The sequence below is a fragment of the Etheostoma spectabile genome, chromosome 18 (assembly GCF_008692095.1).
Source record: "Etheostoma spectabile isolate EspeVRDwgs_2016 chromosome 18, UIUC_Espe_1.0, whole genome shotgun sequence".
NCBI classification, from domain to species: domain Eukaryota; kingdom Metazoa; phylum Chordata; class Actinopteri; order Perciformes; family Percidae; genus Etheostoma; species Etheostoma spectabile.
Window position 1 is genome coordinate 344,043 of NC_045750.1, and position 21,438 is coordinate 365,480.

Here is a 21,438-nt window from a genome sequence, read left to right on the forward strand (position 1 = left end):
GGGTGGTGTCTGTGCTGTGATAGTTCTCTTGAGGCGGGGGGGGGGGGGGGCGGGATGAGTGCATTGAGGGTGAGGAGAAACCTCAAACTCCATCCTGTGGAGATGGGGGGCCGGTGTAGTGGGTGGAGAAACTGCTCTCCGATCCTAGCTGCAGATTCTGGCGGAACCTCTGCAAGACTCCTCGCTCGGGATCCCTCTGATACGATGTGGGTTGAAGTAAGTCCATTCTGGAGTAGACCAAGTGAGTCCAGTCTTGAGGATGAACAGATAGTCCCAGGTCTGGCGGAGCAATAGTCCAATCTGGAGGAGACAAGTCATCTGGAGGACAATAGTCCCAGTCTGGATTAACCTGTAGTCCAGTCTGAGGAGACGTTACAGGTCCTGGAGGAGCATTAGTCCATTCTGGAGGAGACAAAGTTCATTTCTGGAGGAGACAATACGTCCCAGTATGGATGATCTGTAGGATACAATAGTCCCAGTCTGAGGAAACAATCCAGTCCTGGAGAGACACTAGTCCATCTGGAGGTCTGGAGTAGACATAGTCCACTGAGAGACCAATAGTCCAGTAGAGTTCTGGAGGAGACGGTATCCAGTCTGGAGGAGAAACAGTATTCCAGTTGGATGAGACAATATTCCGAGTCCTGGAGGAAGACAATAGTCACTGTCTGGTAGGAAACAGTAGTCCTGCGGAGTAGACAAGTGTCCAGTCTGGAGGAGACAAAGGCCTTACCAGGTTCTTCTCGCGTCTGGGATGGTAGAGAATGGTCGGAGGTTTCGATTGTCTTCTCTATCTTCTTCTAGAACCATTCACATGGTGAACCATTCACAACTGCTCATCCCTGTATATATTCAAATATTTGTTTTCTACATTTTATTCCTATTCTTATTAGTTCAGGATAACTGTAATACACTTTTCCTAGTAAGCTCTTGAAGTTATATTCTGTGTGTGTCTGCTTGGTAAATCGAATTTCCCATTTTTTTGGGATCAAGATCCCCCCCCCCTATTATCCCTTCTATGTCCCAGAATGGGGTACTATTACTGGTGTAGCTAGTACTAATTACTACTAGTATTAAGTTTACGACCTACATTTGCTGTTCTGTACATACTGCGTACTCCTTCAGAGCCTTATTCTACCCTCTCTAGATGTCATCCCATCCTTCCCGTTGTGGTGGAACAGGCCGGCCACTTGGTGGGAGGCGCGTTAGGTTTTACTAACACCACACACACCAACACCACACACACAGTCCACAGTCCACACACACCCAACACCCACCCAACACCCACACACAGTCACAGTCACAGACACACCAAACACCACACCACACACACACACAGTCACAGTCACACACACACACGCCCACCCACACAGTCACCTCACACACAACATCACTCCCACACACACACACCGTCCACACACACAATACACCACACACACAGTCACCACACACATCACACAACAACACACAGTCCACACACACCCAACACACACAGTCAACACACACACCAGTCCACACACACACACACAACACACACACACAGAGTCCCCACACACACCACACAGTCACAAACACACACAGTCACACACCCCCCACCACGTCCACACACACAACACACACACACACACACACACAAGTCACCACAGATCACACACACACCCACACAGCAGGTGTATTCCTGCTCACCGTTTCATGCTCAGGAATGTTCTTTTTGACATGTTGAACGTTTTCACCTGCAGGTTTCGACCCCCCCCCCCCCTCCCCCCTCCCAGATGGATGATAAAAGGACGCCGGACGCAGAGGACAGAAGCATCTTCCAGAGACTTCTTGGGGACATCGTGTGACCCCAGCATCGACGCTCCTCTTTCTCACAAAGTTCTGCCAGCCTCAGGAGAAAATACTTTTTTTTGGCCCCTTTTTTCTTGTTAAAGAGAACGCTGTTGCGGGGTGGTCCCATGGGTAGAGCAGGCGCACGTATCCTGAGCGGGTTAATGCCTCACTCAGAGGCCAGGGTTCAAATCCGACCTTGACCATTTCCTGCATGTTCCCTCCTCACTACTTCCTGTCAAACAAAGCAAAAAAAATACAAAATGTAAGTTAGGATCAGAGTGTAGAGTGGAGAGCAAGACCTGTCCCAGTCAGGATAATACTTAAAAAATGTCAGTCAAATTGCTTAAAATATCATAAACAACCCAAAATCCATGTACAGTCATCATATATTTCACCTGCTCTCCATGCATCAATGTTCATTTTGTTGAAATAAAACCATATTTCTGATATAAAAACTTTGAAAATGGGTCAAACTCAACCCTATGACAACAGGTCAATAATCTCTCAGGTCAACGTCTTCTCCATGTTTGGTATCGTTTGTATGAAATCTTATGAATCAAGGCGACCGGTCCCCAAGTTTAACAGGTTTTAAATTAATAGCACCTTAAATAGTACTTCTGGGACATAAGCGTCCTGCCTGTAACTTTCCCTTCCGGCACTCCTTGTCATAAGCGTCCTTCCCCTGGGTAAAATCTTTCCCCTTCAGGACTCCTGGGACATAAGCGTCCTTCCCTGGGTAAAAGTCTTCCCCTTCAGGACTCCTGGGACATAAGCGTCCTTCCCTGGGTAGAAGTCTTCCCCTTCCGGACTCCTGGGACATAAGCGTCCTTCCCTGGGTAGAAGTCTTCCCCTTCAGGACTCCTGGGACATAAGCGTTGTTGTGTCCTAGGATGGCGAGGCTGCTCTGCCTCGATGGCTAACCCTGGTATTCTTACCGTCACCTGAACCATCTGAGGGTGCCCCTAACCAACCAACCAAAAGGCACACGAGCGGTTCGGCTATCCAATCATAGGGAGTAAAAGATTACTCAAACTAATGATTGTGGAAATTATTAATAGTTAAAGGTTAGATAATAATCGCTCCAATTCATCTTTGCAGCTCTTCTTCCTATTTCATTTAATGAACCAATACTCAAACCGTGAATGTCTGATGCTAAATTAAGAGATTTTAATTTTACGCATCGACCTCACTGAAGACATGTTATAAAAAGCCAATGCTGAGTAATAAGACTTTAAAGCTTGTGTAACATAGCATAATATTACTTTAAAGCTGGTGTAACAGCTGTTATAATGACTTCAAAAGCATGTGTACGAAGTAATAATACTTTAAAGCTGTGGAACATCTGTATAGACCTTTAAAGCGTGTGTAAAAGCAGTATAATGACTTTAAAGCTGTGTAACGCAGTAAGAATGACTTTAAAGCTGTTGTAACAGCAGTATAATATACTAAAGCTGTGACACACTGTAATAATACTTTAAAGCATGTGTACAGCCGTAATAATACTTTAAAGCGGTTAACACATATAATGACGTTAAAAGGTGTGTAACCGCATTAAGAATATCTTTAAAGCTGTGTAACTAGCAGTAATATGCCTTTTAAAGCGCGTGTAACAAGCAGTAATAATGACTTTAAGCATTTACAGCCTAATATACTTTAAAAGCTGGGTGTAACGCAGGAATAAATGACTTTAAAGCTGTGTAACACATAAATAATACTTTAAAGCATGTGTAACCGCAGTAATAATAACTTTAAGCTGGTGTAACAGCAGTAATAAGACTTTAAGCTGTGTATACCGCTGTAATAAGGCTTTAAAGCCTGTTACCGCAGTACTAATAACTTTTAAAAGTGGTGTAACAGCATAATACTTTAAAGCCGTGTAACAGCCTAATAATACCTTAACTGGTGTAACAGCAGTAATAATACTTTACGCTGTGACCAGCAGTATAATGACGTTAAGCTTGTTGTAAACCTCCGTAATAATGACTTTCAGCTGGTGTACCAGCTGTACTAATGACTTTAAAGCGGGTGTAACAGCAGTATAATGATTTAAAAGCTGTTAACAGCAGTAACTAAAACAGGTGATGTACTAGTTTGTAACCGTGGGGGGGGGGGGGGGGGGGTGGGGGGGGGGGGGGGGGGGGGGGGGGGTTTCAGGAGTCAATGTTGATGATCGTCCCTGGCGCTCGGTCTGCTCTCTGGAGCGCTTGATTGCAGGTACCTGCAAGACCACACAACAGTGGCGCGTGGACTGGTGAGACAACCTATCTTAAGCAGTTCATTCATTGTCCATATCGACCACTTCCAAAGTTTCCTTGCGAGGTCTGCCAGTCTGCAAGCCCAGGACCTCGTTTCCATCGGCGTCCTAAATCCTTCCACGATGCTGCTGTAGCTTCGCTGTAATCGTCACCACCGCGGTTTACCGGAAACAAGAAAGATGAAACAACGTTTAGTTTTTAAAAGCATATTTTTAGATGCTTTCGGCTCATTGAGATACGTACCAGTGGCGACCCAAACGCACGAACTCAGACATGTTGTAGAGTCTCTTTATGCCAAAGACCACTGCAGTAGCGTCCAGCAGGGACAGTCACCATAGTCTAAGGCAGAGGTCAACACTCATGATCAAAAAACAAAAGGACAAAAGGGACAAAATGATCAAGAACGGTAACCTAAACAGGCTGATGTCCAAAAACCCCTGGAGAGCCCCTCACATAACCGCTGGAAAGACATGGGGACAGTGGGTGGGAATGGTGAAGTAATAGTGCGATGAGGGAATCTAATGAGGGCGGAGATGTTACGAACCATTTAAACCATTACAACAGAAACTGACAAAACCATGACAACCATGCTTCTCTTCCTCTATCAGGTCAGCATGTACAAGGTTCCCAAGCGACCACAAGGAACTACGGTCCTGGCATCGCTTTACATGGATTCCTGGAAGCAGATTGAGACCTCTACCGATCACAATAACTCAGCAACGCTCTTTTGGTCCTGGGCACCCCCATAAGCCCCTTTTCACCCATCAATGGTGAGAATCCCTGCTTAAACTGTAGCTCGGTTTGTATTTTGATAAAAATGAAACCATGTCTCAAACGTGTGTCTTCTCTTCATTCGCATTCATTTCTACCACAAACTTTGGATTCATCACCTACAATGATCACCCCTAGGAGTTCTCGTCCTGCGATAGTTTGGCCACAGTAAAGGTGAGCGAACGCGTCTCTCTGAAACCTCCTCAGGTTCCATCAGAGGCCTGGTCTGCTCATGGTGATGTCATACCTTCGCACGCCCAAACTCTTTAGTCGCAGAGGCAAGGTAAATTCCTTAAAGAGGCCGAAACCTCGAGGAAACCATGGCTCAGGGTTGGGGGGGGCATCTGCCGCGACCAGTTGGGGGAGAGAGAAAGAGACAAGGAGATAAGACAGACAGAGAGAAGACAGACAACGACATGAGAATGTAGCAGAGGGTGTGGAGCAGAACATGAGGCAGCAGGTGATCCACCACAGATATCCAAACCATAACCACCTCTGAAGAGATAGCGGAGAGAGAAGGAGAGAGAGGACAGACTCAAGGAAGAATCACGTTAGTAACATGCATTAATGGATGATGTTGCAATCAATGAATAGGAAGGCGAACGAGCATGCTCAGTGCTCATGGGAATTCCCCCAGCAGGGGGGCCGGTGTAGTGAGTGGAGAACGGGGGTAACGTGCTCATGGTTCCCCACTCTCATCAGGATCCTAGCTCCAGAGTTCTGAATGTCCTGAAGCCTCTGCAGACTCTTTCTAGGGATCCCAGTGAGACGTGCGTTGCAATGGTCCAGTCTGGAGGAGACAAAGACCTGAAGCAGCTTTTCGGCGTCTGGGAGGGAGAGAATGGGTCGGAGTTTGGAGATGTTACGGGGGTGGTAGAAAGAGGTCTTGCACAGGTGATTTATATGGGCTTCAAAAGTGAGTTGGGAGTCCATTTTCACACCAAGATTACTGACTGTTCATGAGAGCGGGATGTTAGTACCGGAAAAAGTGATATAATAAACTAATAAAATACTTCATTCGGCGGAGAATGAGATGAGATGAACCTTTCTTAAAAATTAACAAATTGCCTATTCTTCCCAAAAGCCATAACCACTCTGAACTCACACATGCACTGACTTCACATCTCAGGACAATGCCCGACGATGTGCTCTACATGTGTCCAACTTCTCACTTTTTTGACATTTTTGTCACTTTGTTCGGCATTTTTTCACATTTTTGTCATGTTTTTTTTTTTAACATTGCTTCACATTTTAGTCAATTTTATTGACATTTGTCTTTTTTTGACATTTTTTTATTTTCTTTACATTTGTCACACACAAGTTCTTTTACCAATTGCTTTTTTAAATTTTTTGTGTTTTTTTTTTCTCAAATTCCCAAATTGTTTTAAGCTTTTTTCTTCTTTTTTTTTACATTTGTCACTTTTTTGACATTTTTGTCATTTTTTCACATTTTTGTCACGTTTTGTTTTTTAACATTGCTTCACATTTTAGTAAATTTTATTGACATTTGTCTTTTTTGACATTTTTAATTAAGTTAATTAAGTTCTTTTACCAATTGTTTTTCTCCAAATGCTATAAAAGTTACAAAAAAAACCCAAATCCATTGAACGTAGTGACCTGATAATTTATGTAACGTGTGAAGAGCGTTGTTGGGAACCAGCCACGTTAGCTTTTTAGGACAATTTCTTTGAAAGAAACCCAAATTTCAGATGTAGAATTGGACATGGGTGACCATAGTGAATCTTAATGACTCTGCTTTATTAATATACAGTAAATCTGCTGTGAGACGGAAGATGCGATTCAGTGGGAAAGTGTTGAGGTGGGAGCTGCTCCCAACGCTGGAACGCCATTTAAAACTCTTTGTCCGTGTGAAGGGGCAGAATGGATGCTGATTGACACAGCCTTGCAGACTAATGCCAGAGCGTTGTGAAGAAGTTGTCTCCTCCACAATCTGGTTAAATCCTGAAAGCTGTTACCTTTTAATGTTACGTGGGCTTTTATTCTCCTCACCTTTCTTCTTCCTCCTACATATCTCCTCCTTTGTTCCAAAATGTGTCCCCTTGTCTTCATTTTCCTCCCACTATATCCCCCGAGCTGCACATTTTTTACTTTTTTCGGAGTCAAAATTTCAAATTAAAAACCTTTAATCGAGGTTTTGGTCGTCTTTTTGACCCTTTTTGTCTTTTTCCCCACTGTTTTGTCCCTTTTCCATCGTTTGTCGACATTTTCGGAGCCTTTGAAATGCTTGTTTTTTTCCCTAAATTCCCAATTTTTTTAAAAGTTTTTTAAAGTTTTTTTTTTTACATTTTGTCATTTTTTCACATTTTTGTCACGTTTTTTTTTAACATTGCTTTACATTTTAGTCAATTTTATTGACATTTGTCTTTTTTGACATTTTTAATTAAGTTAATTAAGTTCTTTTACCAATTGTTTTTCTCCAAATGCTATAAAAGTTACAAAAAAAACCCAAATCCATTGAACGTAGTGACCTGATAATTTATGTAACGTGTGAAGAGCGTTGTTGGGAACCAGCCACGTTAGCTTTTATGGACAATTTCTTTGAAAGAAACCCAAATTTCAGATGTAGAATTGGACATGGGTGACCATAGTGAATCTTAATGACTCTGCTTTATTAATATACAGTAAATCTGCTGTGAGACAGGAAGATGCGATTCAGTGGGAAAGTGTTGAGGTGGGAGCTGCTCCCAACGCTGGAACGCCATTTAAAAAGCTCTTTGTCCGGGTGTGAAGGGGCAGAATGGATGCTGATTGGACGACAGCCTTGCAGACTAAATGCCAGAGCTGTTGTGAAGAAGTTGTCTCCTCCACAATCTGGTTAAATCCTGAAAGCTGTTTAACCTTTTAATGTTACTGTGGGCTTTTATTCTCCTCACCTTTCTTCTTCCTCCTACCATATCTCCTCCTTTGTTCCAAAATGTGTCCCCTTGTCTTCATTTTCTCCCACTATATCCCTCCGAGCTGCACATTTTTTACTTTTTCGGAGTCAAAATTTCAAATTAAAAACCTTTAATCGAGGTTTTGGTCGTCTTTTTTGACCCTTTTGTGTCTTTTTCCCCCCGATGATTTTGTCCGTTTTTCAACGCTTTGTTGACATTTTCTGAGCCTTTTGAAATTTTTGTGTTTTTTTTTCTCAAATTCCCAAATTTCTTTAAGCTATATATTTTTTTTTTTTTTTTACATTTCTCACTTTTTTCACATTTTTGTCACTTTGTTCGGCATTTTTTCACATTTTTGTCACGTTTTTTTTTTTAACATTGCTTCACATTTTAGTAATTTTATTGACATTTGTCTTTTTTTGACATTTTTTTATTTTCTTTACATTTGTCACACACAAGTTCTTTTATTTATTTTTTCTCCAAATGCTATAAAATTTACAAAAAACACCCAGATCCAATGAACGTAGCGACCTGATTGTTAACGTAACGTGTGAGGAGCGTTGTTGGGAACCAGCCACGTTAGTTTTTTTGGACAATTTCTTTGAAAGAAACCCAAATTTCAGATGCAGAACCCTTTTGAAAAAGGGGTCAGATTAGACCCGGAGACACCAGGAGAGAAACCACCCTTTTTTATTGTCCATTGACCTCCTCCTCTTCTGTTCTCTCCTCCGTCATCCTTCCGTCCTTTCTGCTCCTACAGGTGGATTTTGCCTTCCTCGTGTGGCAGAGCTTCCCGGAGCGTATCGTTGGTTACCCGGCGAGGAGTCACTACTGGGACGGTCCCAGATCCCGATGGGGCTACACCTCCAAGTGGACCAATGACTACTCCATGGTCCTCACGGGGGCCGCGTTCTACCACAGGTACCCAAACCCCCCAGACCTCCTGCTGGTCAGCCGAGCTTTAGAGCTGCTTTTAATATCTACACATCATTCATTCAAATGAGTAACAACACACATTAGGTAAGACTTCCTTATGATGCAGTGAACTTACATAATGTATGAATATTGATTACATGCAGGGTGCGATTTGTGGGGAAAAAGGGGGGCGGGGGGGGTGTTTTTATCATGCACAACAAAACAATACATGCAAGAATTAAATCCCCCTTTAAACACCATGGAGATAGTGTCACTCGGCCAGGCATACCAAAACACGTACTTATGAACTTCAGTGGAAAATTTAAAAATGACAAAATAACACAACGTGGTGTCAACAGAAAACACAACATGTTCACTTCACTTTTTAAGTTCAAGGAGTTCCCTTTCCTGTGGAAACAAAAGACTTTGTTTCTCGGGAGTGTGTGAATCCCAAAATCATTGATTTAACAATACATTTTTCCTATGTTTTTTGTCCCTTTTTTCATCACTTTTGACGCTTTTTTTCCATGTTTGTCACTTTTTTTTTACGTTTAACACTGCGTAACACTAACTTATTAACTTTAGTTTTACAGTTATTTTTGGAATTTATGGTCAATAAACCTCATTTATAGGAAATTATACTTAATGTTTGAGTTAGAAAAGCAGAAATTAGGAATTATTGAGACTAAAATTAAAGGAATGGATGTTGATGGATATCACAGACTGGAATATGTCATTTTACTCAATACTATTTCAACAACACAAAAATCCTTCTCCACAAGAAGCACATTAAAAGTAATCTCTCACCAGTCACACTTTATTTAATTATGTTAATGGAGTAATAGACAAGGGAAATGGGATGATACTATCTTTCTCCACCTCTCATAAAACAACTATCAACAACACAACGCTGGGAATGAAATACACAGAGGTTTAAGTAAGAAGCCGAGCGGTAAATCAGACGGAGACGAGCGGATGTGAAGCGTCTTCTCCTGCAGACAAACAGCTCGCTCATCGTTCTGATGTTAAGACGCTCGCTGACACTCTTCAGTCCTTTTGTTATTCAGAATCTCTAATTCCAACACAATTCAGGAACAAATGTCAAAGAGAGAAAATTAAAGGATGAAAGTGTGTGTGTGTGTGTGTGTGTGTGTGTGTGTGTGTGTGTGCGTGGTGTGTGTGCATGCGTGTGTGTGGTGTGTGGTGTGTGTGTGTGTCAGTGTATATGTGTGTGTTTGTTTGTGTGTCTGGGTGTGTGTGGTGGTCTGTGTGTGTGTGGCGTGGTGTGTGGTGAGTGCGTGGTGCTGTGTGCGTGCGTGCTGTTGTGTGTGTGGTGTGTTGATGCGTGTGTGTTGTGTGTGTGTGTCTGTCTGTTGTGTGTGTGTGTGTGTGTGTGTGTGTGTGTGTGAGTGGGGGTGGGCGTGCGTGCGTGCGTGTGTGCGTGCCGTGCGTGTGTGGTGTGTGGTGTGCGTGCGTGCGTGCGTGCGTGTGTGTTGGTGTTGGGTGTGTGTGTGAGTGCGTGCGTGCGTGCACGTGCGTGCGTGTGTGTCTGTGTGTGTGTGATGACAGACTGCCCCCATGTTGCTGAGAGTGCAACACAGCAACCAAACCAAACAGATTAGAATAGAAGTGCAGCTTTTAATAAAAGAAATAACTTATAATATAACAATATATAATATAATGTATAATAAATAACTTCCTCCTTGTTGTTCTGAATGTCAGATACTACCACTACCTGTTCAGCCGCTACGTCCCTGCCAGCCTGCTGACCATGGTGGACCACATGGCCAACTGTGAAGACATCCTGATGAACTTCCTGGTGTCGGCCGTTACCAAGCAACCGCCAATCAAAGTCACACAGAAGAAACAGTACAAGGAGACCATGATGAGCCAGGTAGAGCTTTCATTGGCCCGTGGTCGCCCTGGTGACTGGAGCCACAACGCATGGATTTTTTTTTTCATATGAGTTGTGGTCAGACATCAGTGTTATGAGCTAACCAGAAAACCCATGTTTGATAAAAAGGAAAATATATCATGGGTAGAACATGAACTCATATGTTATATATATGTTATCATAATTGTAGCTTTCCCCTTTTACCACTCAGTGCCACTCTGGAACTGCTAGTAATATGTAAGAAATGCATAATTATGAACATGTACATGATCCATCGATTTAGACGTGAACTTGTCTGAATCGATAGATTAGCCTCTTGGTTTTCTAGGTTATTGTGGTGGTTTACAAAGAGAAAACCATGTAGGCAATAATCCAGCTACAAGGCACACATCTATCTTAAATATGTGGCATGTCACAGCAGTCTGGCACTCCAATGGTATGATAAATCCATGAAAATATACAGTCCATAATGAGTGAATTCAATTCAATTCTGGCCATTAAAAATAGAATTTTTTAATTTAAATTTAATTTGAGGCCGATCACCTCTGTGTTTCAGGGTTTAAAAAATAATCTGTCAAAGTTAATCGTGTTGTACACGACCAGATAATCACAGCCACGTCCCGACACCATGACGTCGCGGTGGATGTGACACGTGCCTTTGGTGTGGGAGACCGGGGTTCGATTCCCACTGTGATACATCAACCAATGTGTCCCTGAGCAAGGCACTTCACCCCCAGTTGCTCCAGAGACGTGCGACCTCTGACATGTACAGTATATAGCACGTCTAATTCACTTTGGATAAAAGCTAAATCACATGTAATGTAATGTGATGTACACCTACACGAGACAAAAAGCAAAATAACTATACAAAGATTTATATTTGGTGATTAAATTCAAAGAATCTGTTCTGACACAAGAGTGTCTGCAACGTTCAAGGCAACGATGCAAAAAGTAGTTCCCGAGTTTCCATAAAAAACGTAATCTAACCAACATGAAACATTTGCAGAGCCGATTTCTTTAAATACTTGGAGCCTGCGTGTTCACCTCCATGTCTTTTGCGTGTACATTTCCATGTTTGTTGGCACATGTTCAGGGGAATAATGTGAACCAGCCAGCAGCCATGTGTGTCATGTCAGCTGCACACAAACGAAATGGAGACGCCGTCATCAAGTCATTACTCCATAGCGCTGCCACTGGTCAAAAGGTCCATTGGGAACCTGTAAGAGTGCTTGGTGGTTTCAACTTGTTGTAAAGAGACTTGACTTCCTTTATATATTTAGATTAAAGAAGATAAAAAGGGATTCACCTCCTTGTGTTAAATGATCATAGAAGCTTCAGGCCACATGCAGCCCTGACCTTCTCTTTCAGATCCATATATGTACAGTGTGTGTGTGTGTGTGTGTGTGTGTGTGTGTGTGTGTGTGTGTGTGTGTGTGTGTGTGTGTGTGTGTGTGTGAGAGTGTGTGTGTGTGTGTGTGCTTCTTGTGTCCAGCTTCTGATTGATGGCCTGACCACAGGCAGGATGATGACTCGGCAGTATGGACTCGTGATTAATGTCTTAATTGTGAAGGCAGCACGGCAACCCTAGATTTACTCCCTTCTTCCCTTCCTCTCTCTTTCTTCCTCTCTCTTCCCTTCCTCTCTCTTTCTTCCTCCCTTCCTGTTTGAGTATCCTAAGTTCCTGCCTCTCCCTCTCCCTCTCTCGCCCCTGATTTGTGACTTTGCTTGAGGCAAAGTGGTGAAATCTTTTAGGAAACTTCGACCGCCAGCTTTCATTAAGCAACAGACGTCATGACTGATATTTCTGGCTCATTTTGTTTTTATTATTTATTTATTCATTTTTTATTCATGTTTCATTCAATGTGCCAAACCATTTCTCTGAGTCAATGTTTTATAGAGTCGTTATTCCACCTGACCCTTAAATAAGAATCTGCTCCAACTACACAACGCCATGCCCCAGCTTTTCATTCATTCATTCATTCATTCATTCATTCATATTTATTATACAGGTAAGTTAGAAAAAGTAACATTACATTACAATATAAAACCGGGCCTGACTCAGTTCAACAACTGGGTTTCAGCAGGTTCCTGTTCTGCAGAAAACATACAAGACATCGATATGTAAAGATACATTTAGACAACTAAAAACAACAACACAGTTACATAAGGACAAAGACATTTATACAAGACAACAGCTGGGCTGGACAAATACGGACAGTGGGATAAGTGTCTGTGAGACCGACCTAGTGAGGCGACCTGGTCTCACGTGTGTCGGAAAAAGTGCAACAAGTGCTGGTAAAGTGGTGACGGGGTCTTCTGCCCTCCACTGCCCCTTCTCCAACTCATCTCCCCCCCCCCCTGCTGTCCATCCCAGATAACCAGCTGAGGACACAGAGCGGCAGGAGACGATAACATCACGGAGTCGTCCATCAGCTCTGCAGGAAACGTCCAATGCTTCGACTACTGACGGGAAACAACGCACAACAGCTGCATTGTTCCTATACCTGAAGTCAATAATCTAACATCTCAGTGACCTACTGGAGCTGGAACTCACTGGAAGGATTTGTGTATTTGCCTTTTATCTGAACATTATCAAGCCCATCCAGACTGGGGGAAACGCTAATGAAGATGAAGATGAAGATGGATCCCCTTAATGTTAGGACGGAGAAAGCACTACACTCATTGGCCGATGTATCACATGCACCAGTCTAGTTTTTACAAAGCTGACATGCTCACATCTTCAGTGAGTCCCATCGAAATAGGGGTGGGGGAAAAATCTATACAGCATAGTATTGCGATATTTTCAGTGGCAATACTGTGTCTATACACAGGCCCCAAGTATCGATCTTTTTTATATAGATTATTATATATGAGTTGGTCAGTTTGTCCCATTCTGCAGCGATAACATTGAAGTGAGATGAGCAAACAGAGAAATGTATCTTTTTAGATGAAACTGATGTTGATAAGTTTCTTTTTGGGGATGTCATTTGAAATTGGGAAAAGTTAGAAGTTGGAAAAAAGGTTATTATGTTAATATATTGCAGAATATTGCAATATGTTTAAAATCACAATAATATCGTATCGTGGCATAAGTATGGTGATGACATTGTATCGGGAAGCGTCTGGTGATTTCCACACATACGTAGAAATATACCATAGGGTGATTGAAGGTTGTAAACATCCCGCCCCAGACCTTCTTTCCTACTCTTTCTAAATTAGGAAAGCGAGATCAAAGCGCTGCGGTCCATGTGGACAACAACCAACAGCCAGAGCCTCGAAAATAGGAACAGCAGCAATATTTTGGGCTCTGCAAAACTCTCAGGTAATGTGTCCCATGGCTGTACTGGCAGAGTGAATTACACAATCTGCTAGTTGAAGCCCAAATTGGGTAAAAGTTCATCGTATCAATGTGTTTTCTACCAGTGTGACTTCCTGTGCTGCTGTTTGCTGAAGTGTCAGCCACGACTTAGGAGATTCCCACAGAGTGAAACCGCTAAATGGACCAGCTCTGCAGACTGATGAACCTGGATTCTCTGGAGGAGCAGGTGGTGGAAACAGTGTGTGTTACAATGAGCTACACCTCCTGCTACGTCATGACAGGCTGTCCATGTTAAGGAGCGGCTTCATCAGCATGGGGGCGCTCCTACTACCCCGAACCATCAAGTTCCCTGTCTTTGCTGGTCTGCAAGAGGGCCACCATCAGTGCACATGATGCTGAGGAATGAGTCAGCTCGCCGCTGTTCCCTGTGTGTTCATGAGCTATAAAGCATCATATTCTGTGGGATGAGGTCACAAAAGTTATTTTAAGTTTGTTGCTACACTCAAAGTTATTCTTGCTGGAGAGACAAATAAAGCATTTGGATTCAATCATTTAGACTTGGAACCGGGGCAGCCAAGACCGTCTACAGAGAGGAAATGAAAGCCGGGTGGCTCAGATACTTCACAGCACTGCTGGATGCTATCCCCCCCCCCCCTGCTGGCTTGTAATGTATAAAAGTGTAAAGTCGAAATTGAAACTCCAACAACAAAAAACAACAGACAGCCTGAAGTAACCTGAAGTGTCCGACCAGCAGTCAGACCAGCAGTGATGCCATCTACACTCAGCAACACTCACACATACATCTCCTTCTTTAGCTCAATGCTAATGGTAACATGATGAATTGAGTAAAGCACTTCTCAACCTGGATAGGACACACTCGCATATCGATGGCCAGGGTTAAGGCAGTTTGGGGTTCAGTGGTTCAGACCGGATGAGCCCAGGATCGAGCCACCAACCCTACGATTAATGGACAAAGTCATAGGAAAGGTTTTTTTAAACATGTTCAATGTCAACTTTTGTGAACTTGCAATTGTGTGTTGTTGATTGGTCCAAAATGGAGGAAGCTATTGTAGTTTATAAGCTGTGTTGCAGCCCATGGATCACCAAGCTTCAAGAACCATTTCAAGAACTATTTCAGTATTATTTTGCTGATCCACTTCCTGGTGTGACCCGGCCTTCAGCATGTGTTTATATATTCCTAATTCTTTCATTTGTCCTGTGCTGCACTGTAAGATTTCTTTCAAAAGGGTTTTAAATGGTGTGTTATTAAACAGTCAATAATGTGAAGAGTTCTGGTATTGCAGGTATTTGTGATTGTGATTGTGATTATTGTCAGCATTATTTTAAGTTATTATTGCATACATTACATTTCTGCAGAGCTGTGTTGATTGAGCCCTTATATTAATCTTCCCCGTCTCTCCGTTTCTTTAACCAAGGGCTCCAAGTCGTCTCGGTGGGCCGACCCAGACCACTTCGCCCAGCGGCAGACCTGCATGAACGCCTTCAGCCACTGGCTGGGCTTCATGCCCCTGCTGCACTCCCAGATGAGGCTGGACCCTGTGCTGTTCAGGGACCAGGTTTCCATCCTGAGGAAGAAATACAGGGACATTGAAAAACTGTGAATGCGCAAGGACACGCACACCAAATCACTGTGTGTGATCCAGAGGCCGTGACAAGAATCCACACACTGAATGTGAACATTTGTGAGGCTATAAAGGAAAACTCACACATGGACACTGCACATAAAAATGAGAAAACACTGACGTACGCATAAGGCACTTAACTGCGTATTTCTATTTAAAAAATAAATAAATAACAGATTCTGTATGGGGGGTTGATAGCAGTGAGTGACTGTGCATACCCGCCATCTGTGACAAGATACATAAATATAAATGCATGGATACACATGCAACAAAGACCTGGACACATTCAATACAGGCCTGAGGACAGACAGACATGTGTTGCATGGTTTGAACGTGACAGCTGTCCAAGGACCTGAAAAAAAAAAAATCTAAGAGCTACGTTTATTATGGAAGTTGGACTGTTGGCAAATTAAGCAGTATATAGAATAATGTTGGACAAAAGGTAGATATATTTATGGATTATAGATTGTATTCATAAAGTCAAAGGACACACTCTGGGGTTACGTATGTATAGTAAAGACACATTGTGGACAGAAAAGACAAACGTGCTCCCCCAAAGCACCCAGAGACCATGGCAACATGCCTCTTGTATACTATTGTAGATTTTCAGCAGCAGTTCCTGTCTGTATGAAGCAAATAAAAATAAAATAAAGAGATGTGATGAGTGAAGAGGCCAGGTCTCAACAGACTTTACTTGATTCCTTTCATACTTTGCTTTGTATCATTTCTATGTTTTTAACATATTTCTATACTTCCTTATATCCCATGCTCTTTGAATCCCTTCTTTTCTCTGGTCTATCTGATGTTTCTGCTGTTCTTATTTTCTGGACTGTGTTACTTTGCTAATATCTTTAAAAAAACAAATCTAGCATCTCCTCGCCAGTCAGACTAACCCAGGTTAGTTAGGGTGGGGTCATTTTCTTAACCCTTGTGTTGTCTTCCCGTCAAAATTGACACTTTATTGATCTTTTTCCAACATTTTTGTCCCTTTTTTCAACACTTTGGACGCTTTTTTTCAATGTTTTGCCCCTTTTTCAATATTTTGCCCCTCTTTCCCTCATCCCCCTCTGTCACTCTTCATTTGTCTTTCCCTTCATCCATCTTTCATTGATTGTTTTCACCTTTGTTCTCCTCCCTCTTCTCAGACACAATAATCACAATCACCTGATCTCATTCTCTAGTTTTCCCCGTATACCTTTCCTTCATCTAACCGCTCTTTATTCCAGTTCTTCCTCTTTGATGTGGCACGTGTCTCTGAACTAAGATCTTTGTTTGTGAGGAGGAGTTACCGGAGCAGTGAGGGCTGCTTCCCTTTCAGGTAAGATCTGTACTGTACAGGTATGCTACAATACTGCTTTTGATATTTTATAAAATAAATAATGCTTTATTTTTCATAATCAAAGTTTTCTCATATGCCTTTATAAGCCACCACCTATTGACGAAGCATTCACATGTACTGTTACTTCACATAAATGCATATACTGTATTTTTCATTAGGTTTATATTTTGTTATGTTTTTCTGTAATTAACTCATTTGTTTTGTTATCCACTTGTAGCTATCCAACAATGTTACTATTCTACTCTGAAAGATATGATTACATTAGCTCATTATAGATGAAATTATTTCAATCCTGATTAATTTTTTTTATCTTTCTGGCAATCAACAAAACAAGTTATTGTCAACCATCGCGAGTCATTTTCTCTTTTTTATAGAGATTTGGACTGTTGACAAGAACAAACCAACGATTGTTAAGGTGTCACTGTGGGCTTATGGAGATCTTTCGCATTTTATAAGTAAACTAAACAGGTAAAACCCCAGAATAATCTGTAGTATAAACAAGCATTAATTGCAGCCATAATCTCAAGCATTTCATCATGTTTGGTGTTTTTCATGTTTGTCTTACCGCTGCAACTCTCAGCTCTTTAAAGTTTAAAGTTAAACTTTCTTTTTGATGTTGCCTTTCTTTAAATAATTATTCAAGTTGCAATGCTGACACTGTATGACAGTCAGCAAGGGTAAGATCAAAATTACATGACTAGATACTGCACTGTAACTTGAATTTTTGTATTTTAACTGATTTTAATTTAAAGCACTTTGAATTGCCCTGTTGTTGAAATATGCTATTTAAATTAAAACTGCCTTGCCTTCAGCCAGCTTCGTAGACTCACTACTGACATATTTGTAGAAATCAAAAATCTAGAAACGGTTTGTCTGATGAACTCAAACTTCATGTCCAAACAACTCTCACTGACAGCCAACCAATTCCATTCAAATGGATGCGTGTCTGACACAGAACAGGCCATTGTTCATAAAAAGTGAACTATTTTCCACAGCACACAACCATTCCCTGTTTTCTTACTGTGCTCTCGTCTTCTGCACAGTTTGGCAAACCACCAGCGCTAGCGGATGATTTAGTGTGGGCTACCATGGCGTTTATTTCAGTTTGCTTTAGGGAATTCTCCTTTTGCTCTTATGATGCATTACGATGGTCCCTGCAGCCTGTAAAACTCTGTGTGTGTGTGTGTGTGTGTGTGTGTGTGTGTGTGTGTGTGTGTGGCGAGTGAGAGAGAGATTGTAATACATATTATCATATTTACAACGGTGTGTTTAAGAATTAAGAGTACTCTAGAGACCAGTAGTAAACCCCCGTAGCTGTGATGAATATTAAATGTGTCTTTGTGCATCTATCATCACCAAATAGTTGCCTGTGTCTTTACATTTGTTACGTGGCCTTTGCAATGGAGGTGTGCAGAAAAAGCCGGTTTCCAGGGGTCTGTTTTAACTGAACCCTGTGGTTGGTTTGGGGGGGGGGGTGAATGCAGACTTGATCTCTGATAGGGACTAGTGCCCTAGAGGAGAGGGTGTCACAGGAATCAAAAGTCGCTCCCATCTCAGCCCACCAAAATACTCCCAGCATCACGTGACTGATCAGTCAGATATCATCAGAATACTACCTAACTAGTATTAATACACGCTTTATACAGTCAGATATCATCAGACTACTACCTAACTAGTATTAATACAGCTTTATACAGTCAGATATCATCAGACTACTACCTAACTAGTAGATACACGCTTTATACAGTCAGATATCATCAGACTCTACCTAACTAGTATATACACGCTTTATAGGTCAGATACATCAGACTATACCTAACTAGTATTAATACACGCTTATACAGTCAGATATCATCAGATCACTACCTAACTAGTATTAATACACGCTTTATACGTCAGATATCATCAGACTACTACCTAACTCGTATAATAACACGCTTTATACAGTCGATATCATCAGACTACTACCTAACTAGTATTAATACACGCTTATACAGTCAGATATCATCAGACTACTACCTAACTGTAGTAATACACGCTTTATACACGTCAGATATCATCAGACTACTACCTAACTAGTATTAATACACGCTTTATACAGTCAGATATCATCGACTACATACCTAACTAGTATAAACACGCTTATACAGTCAGAGATCATCAGACTACTACCTAACTAGTATTAATCACGCTTTATACGGTCAGATATCATCAGACTACTACCAAACTAGTATTAATACACGCTTTATACGTCAGTATCATCAGACTACTACCTAACTAGTATAATACACGCTTTATACGGTCAGATATCATCAGACTACTACCTAACTAGTATATAAACGCTTATATAGGCAGATATCATCAGACTACTACACTAACTAGGATTAATACACGCTTTATACGGTCAGATATCATCAGACTACTACCTAACTAGTTTAATACGCTTTATACGGCCGATATCATCAGACTACTACCTAACTAGTATTAAACACGCTTTATACGTCAGATATCAGACTACTACCTAACTAGTATTAATACAACTTTATACGTCAGAATAATCAGACTACTACTAACTGTATAATACACGCTTTATACAGTCAGAATCATCAGACTACTACCTAACTAGATTAATACACGTTTATACAGTCAGATATCATCAGAACTACCCTAACTAGATTAATACACGCTTATACAGTCAGTCTATCAGACTACTACCTAACTAGTATTAATACACGCTTTATACATCAGATATCATCAGATATACTACCTAACTAGTATTAATACACGCTTATACAGTCAGATTCATCAGACTACTACCTAACTAGTATTAATACCGCTTATACGTCAGATATCATCAGACTACACCTAATAGTATTAATACACGTTTATACGGTCAGATATCATCAGCTACTACCTAACTAGTATTAATACACGCTTTATACGTCAGATATCATCAGACTACTACCTAACTAGTATTAATACACGCTTTATACAGTCAGATATCATCAACTACTACCTAACTAGTATTAATACACGCTTTATACAGTCAGATATCATCAGACTACTACCTAAACTAGTATTAATACACGCTTATACAGTCAGATATCATCAGACTACTACCTAACTAGTTAATACACGTTTATCAGTCAGATTCATCAGACTACTACCTAACTAATTAAACACGCTTTATACAGGTAGATATCATCAGACTACTACCTAACTAGTATATATATACACGCTTTATACAGTCAGATATCATCAGACTACTACCTAACTAGTATTAATACACGCTTTATACGGTCAGATATCATCAGACTACTACCTAACTAGTATTAATACACGCTATACGTCAGATATCATCAGACTACTACCTAACTAGTATTAATACACGGTTATACGTCAGATATCATCAGACTACACCTAACTAGTATAATACACGCTTTATACGTCAGTATAATCAGATACTACCTAACTAGTATTATACACGCTTTATAGTCAGATATCATCAGACTACTACCTAACTAGTATTAATACACGCTTTAACAGTCAGATATCATCCGACTACTACCTAACTAGTATTAATACACGCTTTATACAGTCAGATATCATCAGACTCACATACACTAGTATTAATCACGCTTTATAACAGGTCAGATATCATCAGACTACTACCTAACTAGTATTAATACACGCTTTATACAGTCAGATATCATCAGACTACTACCTAACTAGTATTAATACACGCTTTATACAGTCAGATATCATCAGACTACTACCTAACTAGTATTAATACACGCTTTATACAGTCAGATATCATCAGACTACTACCTAACTAGTATTAATACACGCTTTATACAGTCAGATATCATCAGACTACTACCTAACTAGTATTAATACACGCTTTATACAGTCAGATATCATCAGACTACTACCTAACTAGTATTAATACACGCTTTATACAGTCAGATATCATCAGACTACTACCTAACTAGTATTAATACACGCTTTATACAGTCAGATATCATCAGACTACTACCTAACTAGTATTAATACACGCTTTATACAGTCAGATATCATCAGACTACTACCTAACTAGTATTAATACACGCTTTATACAGTCAGATATCATCAGACTACTACCTAACTAGTATTAATACACGCTTTAAACAGTCAGATATCATCAGACTACTACCTAACTAGTATTAATACACGCTTTATACAGTCAGATATCATCGACACTACCTAACTAGTATTAATACACGCTTTATACAGTCAGATATCACTGATACTACCTAACTAGTATTAATACACGCTTTATACAGTCAGATATCATCAGATACTAACTAACTAGTATTAATACACGCTTTACAGTCAGATATCATCAGACTACTACCTAAATAGTATTATACACCTTTATACAGTCAGATATCATCAGACTACTACCTAACTAGTATTAATACACGCTTTATACGTGCAGTATCATCAGACACTACCTAACTAGTATTAATACACGCTTTATACGTCAGATATCATCAGACTACTACCTAACTAGTATTATACACGCTTATACAGTCGATA

At 40.9% G+C, this 21,438-nt stretch overlaps 1 protein-coding gene across 1 annotated transcript in view; it reads left to right on the forward strand.

The window, feature by feature from the left end:
* The window catches only part of LOC116706523 (exostosin-1), a 321,262-nt gene extending 305,054 nt beyond the window's left edge, over positions 1-16,208 (forward strand). Inside the window, exons 11-13 of the mRNA XM_032543414.1 lie at positions 8,511-8,671; positions 10,388-10,559; positions 15,315-16,208. Of these exons, the coding sequence (XP_032399305.1) occupies positions 8,511-8,671; positions 10,388-10,559; positions 15,315-15,500 (519 nt within the window). The 3' untranslated portion in view covers positions 15,501-16,208. The remainder of the gene's footprint in view (positions 1-8,510; positions 8,672-10,387; positions 10,560-15,314) is intronic.
* Positions 16,209-21,438: the final 5,230 nt, after the last annotated feature.